At 42.5% G+C, this 14,356-nt stretch overlaps 2 protein-coding genes across 2 annotated transcripts in view; one reads left to right on the top strand and one right to left on the bottom strand.

Moving 5' to 3' along the window:
• Positions 1 to 3,981: 3,981 nt before the first annotated feature.
• On the bottom strand, positions 3,982 to 14,303 carry LOC118565161 (spermatogenesis-associated serine-rich protein 2-like). The gene is made up of 11 exons (XM_036145049.1): positions 14,287 to 14,303; positions 14,062 to 14,171; positions 13,627 to 13,676; positions 13,201 to 13,423; positions 10,370 to 10,552; positions 10,125 to 10,260; positions 8,976 to 9,034; positions 6,161 to 6,270; positions 5,953 to 6,055; positions 4,500 to 4,645; positions 3,982 to 4,408 (listed from the first exon to the last, which is right to left on the bottom strand). Exons 1-11 carry the CDS (start codon positions 14,301 to 14,303, stop codon positions 4,145 to 4,147), a joined length of 1,401 nt encoding a protein of 466 aa, XP_036000942.1. The 3' UTR covers positions 3,982 to 4,144.
• The window catches only part of LOC118564927 (PAN2-PAN3 deadenylation complex catalytic subunit PAN2-like), an 11,990-nt gene continuing 11,935 nt past the window's right edge, over positions 14,302 to 14,356 (top strand). Inside the window, exon 1 of the mRNA XM_036144526.1 lies at positions 14,302 to 14,340. Within this exon, the coding sequence (XP_036000419.1) occupies positions 14,302 to 14,340 (39 nt within the window). The remainder of the gene's footprint in view (positions 14,341 to 14,356) is intronic.

Raw genomic sequence — 14,356 nt, 5'->3', positions numbered from 1 at the left:
TGAAACGCCACACTGGTATTTTTTGAAGACACTTCTTTAAGAAGCAGCTTCATTGGCCAAGACTGGATGCCCAAACGATGAAATTAACTTTGGTTTTACGCACAACAAACGAACGTCAAGTATAAATGTATAAACTGGAGGAAAAGGCAGATGTCAATAGTGCAACTAGGATTATTTTGGTTTCACAGCAGTGTAGCTGACTACTCATGGGCTGAGGTGTTCATCAAATTGACAGCCTGGGGTAAGAAACTGCCTCTGGTGGCGGGTTTTTGTAGATAGAGTCCAGGATGTGTGGGGTCTGCAGTGAGGCTAGACCCTAGACTTTTATTAATCCTGGTGTGGATGAACGAAAGGTCAGCCCTTAATAATCCTCTCTGCATAGACCTGACTGTTGCAGTTTGGCCCCGTTAATGATTCAGTTACACAGAATTTTTTTCTATTACGCTACTACACATTTGTAACAAATTGTAATAAAGCCAAAAGATCTTAAACTTTTAAACCCCATAGAGATGTCAGAAGGTAGTAGTGAATGATTTTTTTTTTTTATTTATTTATTTATTTTTTTTTTAAAGAGTTGGTGATTTCCCCCCACCCATTGCTCAGTGGACTCCTGACATTTGGGTTGGGAAACCCTGTCTATGCAGGAAGTTGACAGGTTGGGCGCTGAAGCTCCTTTCATATCTGGCTGGTTTGTTGCTGCCATCTACTGGCGATCTGTGGTACTGCACACGTTGCTCCACTTTTAAACGATCCTAAACGTATTTTATATTAATAAAATAAAAAACACTTGTACTAAAGCCAATTTAAAATACGGATGCTTTACAAAACCAGAGTTCAAAGCGCCAGTGAAAGATTCACATTTAGTCATCGTACACCATTCCTGATGTAATGGTGGTTTGATGGTACAAATGCCTTTAAAAACGAGATCTGGTTGAATTCACCACGCATTTCCTCTCTGTACACAGTAACAATTTAGACCGCAAGTAGAGACATTTATTTTATGACTTCATGTTTTAAGCAAACCATAAGTTGAAGTTCACCCCTTTAATATTTGAAGGTTTTTATGCTAATCGTTGGTAATAAACTTTGATCCAAAACATATAAAAGAAAAAGAAATGTGCAAACCAGAGACGTTCTGCTGTGGAAAAGCCCTTATGTGTGAATCAAAACTCAAAGATGCACGGTTGGTATTGCAAACAGTTTTATTTGTAGTAAATGAGAAGTGTGCCATTCAGTGAGAGGGAGAAAGACGGGGATGGGCTGTCAGGGACGGTTGATGTCTTTGGTCCATACTCTGGTGGAGGAATATGACGGAGTCAGGGGGGGGTGGGGGCGGGGGGGGGGGGGCGACAAGAAAAGGCACTTGAGTTTACAGTTGGAAGAATGAACAAACCGGATGTTTTCACTTCAGTTATGCCTAGTATGAATATCACATAGAAAATGCCCCATGTGAGCACAGAATCATATAGCTACATATATGTATTTACAGGAAATAAAGAGTAAAGTAGGATGGAAGGAATAATAAAAAAAAATGCTTCAGATTTTTGTCATTATGCAGCAAAAACCCAACATCTCTGGAGGCTGGAATGTAAAAGAAGCTGTGGATGAAGGTGTAGGTGAAACACAGAGCCCAGCATTTCTCACGAGGAGGAGTTGTGTTTGATGTGTCCTGCAGCTTGATTCAGCACACAGTGCGGCCCGTCCTCCGTCACGAGACGACGAGCGGAGGGAGGAGAGTTGCAGCATTTGGTACAACTTGAGTAAATGTGCGTCTTTATGAGAAAACGAACTAACCGGCATGAGCAAAGAATCTGGAAAACACCTCTGAGGCTCCAACATCAACGAGCTCCAGCTTCTTTTTGCTCGATGCAGAAAAACCAAACCCTCTCCCGCCTCCTTCTCCACTCTGGGTTGTGGACGCAGTAAACAAAGACGATTCACAAGCTTTGGAGGATTACTTTAGTCTGCTCAGAGGGGTCCTATGGAACCTGCTCCTTGCTGCGGTGCTCACAGTTGAAACGTGCTTTTTGACCGTCCCGCTTGCATCAGGAGGAATCCTGCAGCTCCAGCTGATAATACGGTGCATTTCACACTTAAACCAAAAGTACACCATTTGTTTTTTTTTCAGAAGCCGTTACTGAAACGCTCCGCATAGACGGCAACATCTGAGTTTCTCTGTGGGTCGGATCCTACGCCGACAGGAATCAGAACCCAGTCTCTGGTCTGCTTACAATACCTTCATATATATGCTCTAAAATCTGATGAGAAAGCCAACAATCATACTCCCGAAATACACTGAACTACTTTCTGTCGAGCCTAATCACCTTTTCTCCACAATAATCACTAATTTACCTCTTAAAGTAAATCTTTTTTTCTTAAAACTCAAAAAAAAAAAAAAAAACAAACCCTATGACAAAATCATGAATAAAAGGAAATTAGGGAAACAAAAAAAAACAAACAAAAAGCTCAAAGATTAATTTTCACTTCCCGTTTGAAGGAAGACATGATGAAACATCATGAAGCGATAAAGTAACATAACTGGTTTCCCACTACAGCTCCATGTACACAACTACTACGACATAAGAGGAGAGGAGTCGCCACGGGGGTCCCGCTCTCTAAACAGGAGCCCGCTGCAAGTTAACAGGCTGGAGCGAGTCGTGAGGTATTCACCAGCATTTTGTTCTCAAACGGGACACAAAGAGGTAATCTAACCCCCAAAAAAAAGCAGCTTGAAGCAACTACTTGGCAGCCGTGACAAGATGCGGGAATCTTTAACCCCCTCCCCCCGATGCGTTCAATGATCCTAAGAGAACTTTACTTATGAAGTCGGACAAGAAAATAAAAAAAAAGACGGATCCTGGAATCCTGATGGTGACAACTGTGTTTGTAGAAAGGCAAATGTGAAGTCTGCGACTAAAGGCAAGCGGGACGTTACGATGCCACTCGCGTGGAAATAAAACTAAATAAAAGGAAGCAAGAAACGGAGCGTGCAGGAGAACACCCAGCTGAATAAATGCTCAGGATTATAAAACAGCATGTGTACACCCAAAAGAGCTTCCTTTATCGATAGTTTACAAAAAAAACAAAAAAACAAAAAGCGAATGAGCCCTCTTAGTTAGAAAATAATGGACGACAGCCCACAGAATAACCCAGCGAGGGCGGGTGGGAGGGGGTACATCACTGCTTCAGGCAGAAATTAAAGGAGGAATAGTTTAAGAGTTCTCAAAGACTCCTTGCAGAGAGGAGCAGAAACATGGAGTCACGTTTGGGGCGAATATGAAGGTCCAGGGAACGGCTCACTGGCCGACGGTTAACGGTCGCCCTCAGCAAAACCTTTAGCTTATAGTTTTTTTATTTTGAGAGCAAACAGCAGTTCCTTCCTTTATTTGCTGAACTAAGCTGACCGGCTGCTGCTCCATATCTGCAGAGAGAGGAAGCCTTCAGAAAACTTAAAACTACTCCTGTTTGAGTCCAAACATTCCCCCCCCCCCCTTATAGTTTGTAGCAGCCAAACATTAAGCTCTGATTTACAGTTTGATATGTCTGATAAACGACAGTCTGTAGTGTTGATTGCATGTCTACGACTCGGATGACGGAAACCCTGCAGAAGCTAAGAACTACTTTTGCACTTCCACAACACTCTTTCCAACAGTGAAGGCATTGAAATGGTTCTTGGAGACAAAAAGAAAAAACAAAAAACAAAGCTTCGAATCAGAGAGCTGACGGCGCCACGGCAAAAATAGAGAAAGGAGAGTACTAAGAGTTCAACTTGAATAGTGCAGATTGTTGCAGGTAATCATGGGGGAGGGGGGGTCGCTGTAATGACTACTGACACAGACCCACAGCGGCAGAGCAGTCAGATCTCTCACACGGCGGCTAAAGATAGAACGTGTCGCTGGAACAGAGAGAAATGAAATGAGGAAGAGACAGCTGGAGCTTTTCACGTTCATAGAATGAACAGACCGATGCGGGGGGGGGGGGGGGGGGGGGGGGGGTGGTGGCACTACAGCTCAACTGACTGAAACATGTAAACTTGTTATACTATTCTTCATTGAAGGGAGCTGGGAGCCGGGGCGGGCGGGCGGGGAGCACAGAGCGTGGGGGGGTAGTGGATGGGTTCGACTGGGTCAGGAGATTTCCAATGTCAAGGGCAGTGTGTTCGAGGAAGCCTTTGGGGCAGGCCGTTGTGGGCGGGCCGGTCTTGGTTGTGGGAGGAGAAGGTGGAGGAATGCGAGGGACCTCTGGAGCTGCTGGGCTGCTGCGAGGACGGGCCGGAGGAGCCGGCGTCGCCCTGGTAACGGTGGCCCCCGCGGCCCACGTTCCTGTCGTGGTGGGAGCTGCCGTTGAACCGCTGGCCGCCTGAGTGATAACCCGGGCCTTGGAAGGTGCGTCGGTTCCCTTGGAAAATCTGACCGGACGATTAAAAACAATTAACACCTTAAGGGTCAACGCCTTTATATTGAGTTTAAACCTCCTCTTGATAAAGATGTTTGACTCGCCTGTTTGACTGGAGGAGGCCGGTTTTCAGCGTGGGCAGGTTGGGTCTGGGTGGGCGGAGGCGTCTCCGTTTGGACCGGACTGGCGACGGAGGAGGATGTGGAGCTACAACGGGACCGATCTGAGTAGCCCGTACGTGGATGGTAGACTGTAAAAAAAAAGATAAAGGGTCAGAGAAGGCAAAACATCGTTCCTGCTCAATAAAATGCAACTTTGAGACTAAAAAACTAAACATTCCTACGACAGCTTTGAGTTTAACATTTGTTAAAACTGTCTCGATGTTCTGACAGTAAAATATGAGACAATCGGGGAGAGAAATCTGGCTCCTCCCACTGGAGCTACAGCCATTGGCAGAAATATGTCGCTCCTGGTCAGAAACGACCAATCAGAGCCAGGGGGGAGTGTCTGGTTCTGATTGGTCGTTAGTGTCACTGCTTGCGTGCGGAGAACTGCCCGTTTCTGGACAGGGAAACACTGGAGCCGCACTCAGGCTCTGCTGTGGGGAGGGACCTGTGAGACGTTTTCTCAAAACTCCCTACAGCAGCTTTAATTTAACCAGATGAAAGTATTTTTTTACAAATTGAAGGTTTTAAGAGCCAAAAAAAGTGTTTGTATGTTAAAAATAATTATGATTTGCTCAAGATGAAGCAGAGGGATTGTCAGACGACTGACAGTTTCAGAGAACTTAGCATGAAGTGAGGCAGTTACGTGATTTTGGAGATCGTAGCTCATTATGCTATAACCAGATTTTCTTGGCTCTATTGACTGATGTGAGACGTTTAGTATCATGGCGACAGGTGTGAGCACGTTCTGCAGTTAGACGCCCTTCAGCGCTTGGCGTGCCGACAACATCATGTGTTTAATTCACCACACAAATACACAACTGAAAGTTTATGCAACTACAGTCAAACTGGTAGAAATATTGGATAGGACTTGTTGTAAGGTAAAAACATTTGTCACCAAGGCCCTAAACTGCTTCATTAAAAATGTTTCAGTTATCCCGATAAACCTCAGAATCAGCTTAATGCAACTAAAGCTCAAACGTCCGCCTAAAGTTAGAGATTTCTCTTTGCAGTAAACTAACATCGTAGCTAAAAACTTACAGATAAATGTTTCCCACCGATTAAAATCGGTCATAATTGGATTTTTATTTTATTTTTTATTTCTAGTCAGTGAATGCACCACTCCCAGCTGCTAACAGGTGGCACAAAAACACTTCAGTGTTTAAGTTGATTAAGAGAAGATCAGCATTTTAAAGTTACAGAGGAAGCACAAAAAAAGTGAAAAGAGTAACTTAAGATAATTGCATCCCCCCCTTTCTAGCTCTGTCCATTATGGAATATGTCGGATTTGGAGGTTTTGATAATTTCAGAGACAAAGCAAGTGGCTACATGTTGATAACCTGAGTGAGAAAACTAAACTTTTAATTTAAATATGGAAATCAGTGAGCTTTACCTGATCCAAAGCCAGAGATGCTCGTCTTCAATGGTTCAAGGTCAAATGTAAATCTTAAAGCTTTCCCAAGGTCCTCGTCATATTTACGTTCACTCACAAAGTGCTAAAAAAAACAAAAAATTCAAGTCACAATTTGCAAGTCCTTCAGTTAACTTGTTTTATCTCCAGAAATGATCACATTGAGAAACAAAGAAAGCAGACTGAGAACCTTGATATCTGCACGTAGTTCAGTCAGCTGCTCCTCAGACATGGAGGCAGATCGCTCCGTCAGCCGTCTGAGTTCCTCCGCTCTCTTCTGCCGAGCGTCCAGGATCATTACTGCAACACAGAACCAGACACTTACACTGCAGCAGACAAAAACAACAAAACAGCGTTCACTACAGGACAGAATCTGTTTAAATGTAAATGCTTTCACAGATGACGTCTTCCACGACTCTGGAAGCAAATGCCGGCCACAACCGGCAAGTTCTCACAAAGATTCTCCATTTGCATGCAAGGTTCACATTTCCAGGCTGTGAGACGTTTTACAGTGGGCACTTTATAGAAAGATGCATTAAAACTCTGTCAGAGCTCATTTTAAACTGTGAGAAGGCAGATCAGTTCACAACGTAAACTGAAACAAAGCCATTTTGTTATTGCTGGATGTGTAACTTGTGTAACTGGCAACACGTTACTCTGATTAAAGCTTCTTAAGCTAAAGAAAACAGCCTAAAGTCATAAAAGCATAGACTCAAGAATCTTTGTCACCATCTGTTAACATAGTGACATCTTTAGACACACACACAATATATTTCCACACTTTAATACAGGGGTGCGCAAACTTTTTGGTACGTGGGCCAAAATTGTCAGTCAAAGGAACTTGAGGGCCAAAAAAAATTAAACAAATTTATTTTTTACCTGTACCACAAAATCCTTTTAGTCAGGGTTTTTTTTTGTAGCAAATGAGTGTGAATTATTGTAGATCCAAAAAAAAAAAAAAAAAAAAAAAAAAAAAAAAGGGGGGGGGGGTTTGCTCATTCATTGTATTCATCCAGTTTGCAAATTATTTAGACTCCAACAATAATAAACTGAACTCTTTTTGGTCTAGCAACACAAGAACGGTATGTGGATCAGTTGTTCTTTGACACTTGCTGTAATTAACCAATTTTCAGAACTTAGTTCAAAGCAGAAGTCTGCAGTTGAGAGATTAAATGTCATTGAAAGATGTTATTATGAATGTAGTTACCCAAAATCAGTACAGTGGCCACACTTTGGACATGCCTGCTTTAATATGTACATAAATGAACTTAGTTTATTACAGTGACCAACACGCTTCCTGAAAAGCTTAAAGCGTGTAAATAATCTTTTGGGTCTTATTAGATTCGTATCAGAGTCCAAAAAGTCAAATCAGTCCCTTGAAGGAGTGTTTAGTGATTAATTTAACAGTAATCCATATCATTCACAGTTAATACTGTGCAATAAGACATTTCCTGAGAAATGAAGTGTGCAAACAGTCACTACCAGTGGTGCGTTTGTAACGTGTAACAGACCACAGCTTCTCAGCAGGGGGCTATAGTTTTTGATTTAATGTTTCTGAAGCGTTGACCCGGGTGGGTGGGATCAGTGGCAATGCCTCCGGCGCTCCTCTGGACTCGTGCAGTTTTATGAACTGTGGTTGCCTTTTACTGCTGGTCCAGTTCAGATGCTTACGCGTTTTTCTTGTTAACAGAGCAGCACAGGTGACCTGACCCACCTCCAGCTCTGCAGCCCAGCGCACTAAAAGCTGATTTATTCTCATAAACGGCAGTAATTTGCTCAGTCATGTGAGCCATTTGAGCAGATTTCCTACAGTCTTTACTCCCATGAGCATTCACCATTTTTCCTCTGTGTCCCTCTGGTGGTCGGTTCTGATCTCTGCAGACCAGCAACAACCATATTAAGAGTCCTTTTAGCGCATCAAGCGGAAACAAATGTTCAGTCGTTGTCCTGTAACTCACAGCCACTACCTGGTGTCATCATAAAGCAACAACACATGCTCAGAATCAGCTTTATTGGCCAGGTTTGTGCGCATAAACAAGGAATTTGACTTTGCTTCCACAAACTCAGATGTATAGACTTATGTCAAAGCAGAGAAGTGAAGGTTCCTACAGATTTCCCCAACCAAAATAAACCTTTTTCCTGACTCAAGCATGAACAGTTCAGTCCTTTTTGAGATAATTATAATTTTTTTTATAAATACAAGAACTGCAACTAGCATATATGGCACAGATGAATGAACAGACAGATAAATGGAATAGCAGCAGCATAAATGGAGCCTAAAAACAACCTTTACTTTAATTCTTCATACCAATCACGACATTTATTTTGGCAAAATATTAAAAATATCTGCGTATAAGACTGATTATCACAGAAAGTTAGACTTTTTGGCTGCTCTCTGTAACCATGGGACCCAGGTAGTGAGGTATTTGGGAACATCTTAGCCTGGGTTTACAAATTCAAAAGTTTTTTTTTACTATGCAGATATTTTTCCTACAGGATAAACTTTTATAGCAGTTAATGCAAATGCACCACAACGTTAAGGGAGAATTTTGAAAAAACCGCTTTTGTAATGTCGAAGAAGCACTCGAGTTTCTTCTCAATTCACCGCACACCTTGCACAAAGACGGCATTGAGTCTCCCTCGACACCTGACACTATTCAGCTTTTCCAGGCCTCGATCACACAACACTCCACGCTGAGAGGACAGAAGGAGAGAGAATGGCCTACTTATACAAATATGAAGTCCTGCGCCGTCATGGTACACACACACACAAACGCAACAAGTATGCTCCAGGTATATTTGCACCCTAAGGGTGCCGCTGCACTTTTCAGGAAACTGGGACTTGCTGTTCCACAACAATCTCCGTTACTCCTTCTGGGACCGATTTGGGTCAGAGCCTTCAGGGTACTTTCAGTCAGGTGATCGTTTGATGGAAGAATACCAGCAGCTCTGGCCATCAGTGACGGGCAGAGCTGCGTATAAACACTAGAAAACGCAGTACTTACTGGCCTCAGCCTTCACTTTGTCCATCTCTGACAGCAGAGTCACTTCTCTGTCCATTAAACTGGAAAGAAAACGAGACGGCAGAGAGTCATTTTCTTTTGAACAGATAATATTGTGTATAATGACTTGCTTTTCTCAGTTATGAGGGCAGAACAGTTTGGAACAGGAACACCGCCAATAATACGCAGTCTGTTAATATATTTGAGAAAACTTGGCATCGTTAACATTTGGATAAGTTAGATTTGCTTTAAAAAAATAAAAATAAAAAAAATAATCAATGCAATAATACTTTGAGAGACAAAAAGGTGAAGGAAAAGTCTTCTAGGAGAAGTAAAAGTCCATCTAGAGAAGAGCCAAATGTTTTATTTTTTTATGCACAAATATAACAACAAAGTTGGGAACCCCAATAATATATTAAAACTACAAAAATGGGGGCTGTGGCTCAGAGGGTAGAGAACTCATTCTGCAATCTGAAGAGTTGTGGATTTGATTCCAGCTTCATCCTGCCACATTTGCTATCTTGTAAAGTTGCCAAGCGATCGGTCTATCAGTGTGTGAACGTGTGAATATGTCTGGGTGAATGTAGCTTTAGCATACAGCACTGAGTGGTTGGTACGACTAGAAAAGCGCTGCACAAATTCAGTCCATTCAGTATTTAACAAGCGGATCAATGCCACGGACGGACTTTCTGCCTTGGTGTTCATGTCCACAACTGGAGGTGGAAAAAAGTAAAAACTTTTATAGCATGAGGCATTCTGACTAAATATGGTCATGAACCACAGGTCTGAAATTAAAGTGCCCTCTGTAGCGTTGATTTTGCATTAAGAAGAGATTAAAAATAAGTACTTGTGACCACAATGAAACCTTAGTATGGGACTAAACTGCAGCCCAACCTTCTACAAACTGAAGTCGCATAAAGCTGACTATGCATGATGGCTCCTAAAGCACTGACTCAATCTCCAATGAATCTCCACCAAATTGTTAAATGGCCTTTGTTTATAATCCACTCAGGCCAGCGGTGATCCCCATTTATTATGGGCTTTGTCACATGTTTTCCTTCCACTCAACTTTCTCATGCATTTGATCATGCAGCGCTCTGATAAATAAGTCAGCTTGTTTATGAACGACAAACCAGCAGGAAGCCGACATACCAGCTCTGGAGTTCGGCAAATGTCTGTTTCATCCTCTTGATGGAGGAGTCCATCTCCTCCTTGACCACCATCCTGTAGCGGGTCAGGGAGACGGTACATCTCTGCAGGTCTTTCACTGAGCGGTCAATATTGGTAGCTGATGAGGACAAATGGAGACAATCAATTCAATCTGGAGGAACCTCTGATACTCTCTGGCTCACATTACCAGTGCCTGGAAGGTTAGTTATCTGCTTGAAGTTACTCACCTATCTTCTTCCCTCCTGATGATCCCTGCTCATCAGGGGTGGTTGCTAGTGAAGGTGAGGAGGGATGGAGACCGGAGTTCGTCCGGTGCCGGGATTTGTTGCCTCTGGAAACCTGGTGATGATTTCTCCCTCCGAGTTGGGACGCAGGACTTGGCGCGCTGACATTACTTTCTGCCTCTGCAACTGTGAGAAGGCGTACTGATCATTAAAACTTTAAAAAAAAAACAAAAAAAAAAACTGTCTTAATGTAGATCACCGCTCAAGCGTTTGCCCTTTTTGTTTCATAACAGACATTCCATGATTCAAATTAAGCTTTTAGCTAGCAGATAAAAATGTAAGTCTAGGAAGCGTTCATTAAAAAGCCTGATCTAAGGAAGATTTAGGAAATTCATACAACTATTATTGCCAAGACAAGATAAATGACCAAGTCAAAGTCTGGACTTGGAGGCGAGGCCACTCATGCCGCAAACGTTGCTGAATGAAAACATTTCTAAAAAACAAACAAACCCTTCCTGGGGTTAGAAAGGACTCATTGTGAGTTTTGTCAACATTTTACAGCAGTTGCTGCTGCCAAGTCAGACAAAACCAGTTATCAGGTTCAGAAGGCAAATAATTTTTCACATGAGGCCATGCTGGTTGGAGACCGGTTCTCTTGTTAAATGAAATCTTGAGAAAACTGCAGTTTCTATTTCTTCAGGTCATCTTTAATATTAAAATACGTTTGATCATTTGAAGAAGTGGCGTCCAGAGTCTTTGCACCACTAGACAAAAATCATAGAGCTGAAAGTACTAAAGTATAAAAAAAATACCTAATTTCATTGGGAATTATTTTCTTTTCACCTGCTCAGCATGAAACACGCTACTTTAATGAAAGAAAGTAGAAAAGAACAAATTAATGATGGTCTGAACAGAAGTGTACAGCCTTTACAATCCAAAGATTGCTTTTTTGCTCCTTGTCCAGCAGTAAAACTGCTATAGAGACACATTTGTGACAGGAAATAAAAACAGTTTTTGATAAATATGTACTATATTAAACAAATTTCTCAGAGAACCACAATTTTATTTCTATTTTGGGTATAAAAAACAAACAAAACAAAAAACAACTATGTTTTCTAAGTTCAGATTTTGATATTTGTGGAACAATTAAGACAAAATGTGCATACTTTTCAACCTTGACAAAATAGACACAAGAAAAAGATATAACTGCTACTTTTACTGTCATTCTGCTGAGGAAATTCAATGAAAATATTCCACACAAACAATAAACAACCTGCTAAATATATTAATTCGTTGTTAGAACTATATACATTTTTTTTGTTAAAGTTATTAAGAGCCATAGCGGAGGCCCAGGCCAAGAAAATATTGAATCTATTCCACATTTCACTTTGGAGACCCTAATCTAAAGCATTTAGGTACAATAAAAATTAACTAAAAACAAAAAAATTAAATCCTGTAAAGTGTGAACATGTTTTCACAGCACTGCATAGGACTTTCCCCAAATAGTGTACATATGAAAATGGTGAGATTTAGAAAAAACAAATGCCTTAAAACATTTCCAACTAGTAGAATAGAAGGTCCTACATTTAATAAAAGAATATGAAACTGACCCTCAAGTGCAACATGAGGTTAATGCGGTACCGCGCGCGAGCTATTTTTAGAAACACAACGTCACAATGACGCCACATCACGTGGTACGCAGTGGGGCAAACTCCTGAACCCCGCCGTTGTTTTGCTGTAAAAGAGACGTGCGTTAGCCTTGGTTTTACTCGGTAAACGACTGCTTTTTCCAAATCTAAGACCATGGTTTTTAAACATTGTTGCTATGGAACGGGCAACAGCGACTCGAGGTACGCTGATCGGCCGCATATGAAGGATGTTTTCTTCAAGACAGCCAAGGAGAAATGTGTGTGCTTGGAACACCGGGGCGGTCGGCCTACACAACAGTTCAACCCGGAAAAAGTTACCAAATTCAAGTACATATGTAGCAAGCATTTTGTCGGAGGAAAGGGCCCAACCGAAGAACATCCTGACCCAATTCCAGCGACATCAAGTCAAGGTAAGAGTATTTTGGTGGCCGACATGTTAATAAAGTAGCGCCTGCTACCATGACAGCATATAGGCTATCATGGTAGCAGGCGCTAACATGATAGCCTGCTACCAGGCTTACTCAAAAACATTTCAAATGAGACAAACATTAAACATATACCCATTCCTGGACGGTGATTGCAAACAACAAAAAAAAAAAAAAAAAAAAAACGGCCGACGCTGCCATGATCGCCGCGCAGAAAAAAAAAAAAAAAACAAAGCTTACCGTTCATCATCTCGGCCAGTTTTCCAGTCTTTTTAAGCCCTCGAACCTCAAGCCATCGTTTGAGCTGAAGGTTGGTGTGTTTTTCGACAGTTCGGCCAGTAATCCGTGTGCCTGGGACATCGTCTTGGGAAAGTTTAACGGCTGTAAAGTCGGTCAGATCGCTGGTTCTGTTGCGCTTGTAATAGCTGGGTTATCCGTGCTTTCTCTCCTGTATGCCCTACCTAAGCGGCAAAAGGGGCGTTGCTCTTGAGACGGTGACGTCACGTGCGCGGTACCGCATTCAAAAACAGCTTCTTGCTTTATTATTGGAAAAAGAAGCCGGCCACGGGAGCAAATAAAATATAGATTTTTTATGTCATTATCAGAAAGGTCCGCAGAACTAACTTTTGGATCAATTGCTTTTGTTTGATTAAAGTTAATTTAACCCCTTCAAAAAGAAGTAAATCGAAACCTACACTTTTTCCCCTCATAATCCATGACATGGTGTGGAAAACAAACAAACAAAAACAGCTGTACTCACTGGGCGTCTCGGATGTAGCAGGTTCAGAGTCCAGCTCGGCTGCATCCAGGGAAGCAGAGTCCAACTGCTCGCTCAGCGAATCCAGAGACTCTCCGTCCACGACGGATCCGTTGGCGTGAAAGCCGTTCATCTCATCCTTGCTCTCCTCGGGCGACGTGGCCTCAGGTTGAGCCGCTTCTGCGGAGACTTCGGGCTGAGGCTTGGGCTTCTTTTTCTTCTTGGGCTAGAAATGAAAACAGTCACGTCGCACACATTCAGTCCAATTCTTAACGCCAACGCTGGTCGAATCGTGGCATAAAAGATGCAACATCACAAGAGTCACAAAAATCAATCACAGCAATTATGCTGGAATTTAAAATTTCAACCGAGAGGTGGAAGAATCTGCTGACTCAGAGCAATTTTAATAGCAGGCTTTATTACACTCACCTTCTTTTTGCCGGTCACATTCCACTCTTTCAGGATCTCAGCTGCACTCCCTACGGAGTAAAACAAAAAGGTGACAGCTAGTTTATTCGTTTGAACGTCACAAAGTGTTGCAATGCAACCTGAATGCACTGAGAAGTTTCCTGGATGCTGCTAAGGAACAAAGCAGTGTGACGTACAGGACAGTCCTGTTTCTATATTTAGCCGCGTGAAACTGAAGGCATGCAAATGACGCGCAACAGCTGAATTCAAAGCGTGATACGTACAGCGGAGAGTGAAAAGGAATGAGGGCAACATGTCAGAACTGGGCAAGAGCTGCGTGCCACTAGCAGGCCGTAGTGCCTCTTAGGAGACACACCGTGTAACATTAGGCATAAATTTGCACGGTTTGCATATGTCAAGCGTACAGAGCGTGTTGACGGGCAACATCCTCACTACCTTCCAAGAAAGCCCTGCACGGCTTTATCCACGCAGTTCTCAAAGGCTGCAGCACCAACACGATCGCGTTGTTGCTTTGTTGGGGACGACTGCTCTGAGACCGCGCTGATCTGCGAAGAAAGAAAAAACATCCACTGATTCCAGGTGATCCGAGGCGACAGCAAAAACAACAAAGGGTCACACTGGGGGGGGGGGGGGGGGGGGGGGTACTTCAGTATTTAAGACACATTTGAGTCGCACATGTCTGTCAAACTATTCATCAATTTGCCCTACATGCATGCAATGAAAGACATTT

This window comes from Fundulus heteroclitus, chromosome 1 (assembly GCF_011125445.2).
Source record: "Fundulus heteroclitus isolate FHET01 chromosome 1, MU-UCD_Fhet_4.1, whole genome shotgun sequence".
Taxonomy (NCBI): domain Eukaryota; kingdom Metazoa; phylum Chordata; class Actinopteri; order Cyprinodontiformes; family Fundulidae; genus Fundulus; species Fundulus heteroclitus.
Note: the sequence above shows the minus strand (reverse complement) of the source record. Positions and strands in the feature narration are given on the sequence as shown.

Excerpts from the sequence above, each read along its gene's own strand:
- LOC118565161 (XM_036145049.1), bottom strand. Across the intron at positions 13,677-14,061 it reads GTGCAGGGCTTTCTTGGAAG|GGAGTGCAGCTGAGATCCTG; the intron begins GTAGTGAGGATG and ends TTTACTCCGTAG. Across the intron at positions 10,553-13,200 it reads TGCTACATCCGAGACGCCCA|TTGCAGAGGCAGAAAGTAAT; the intron begins GTGAGTACAGCT and ends GCCTTCTCACAG.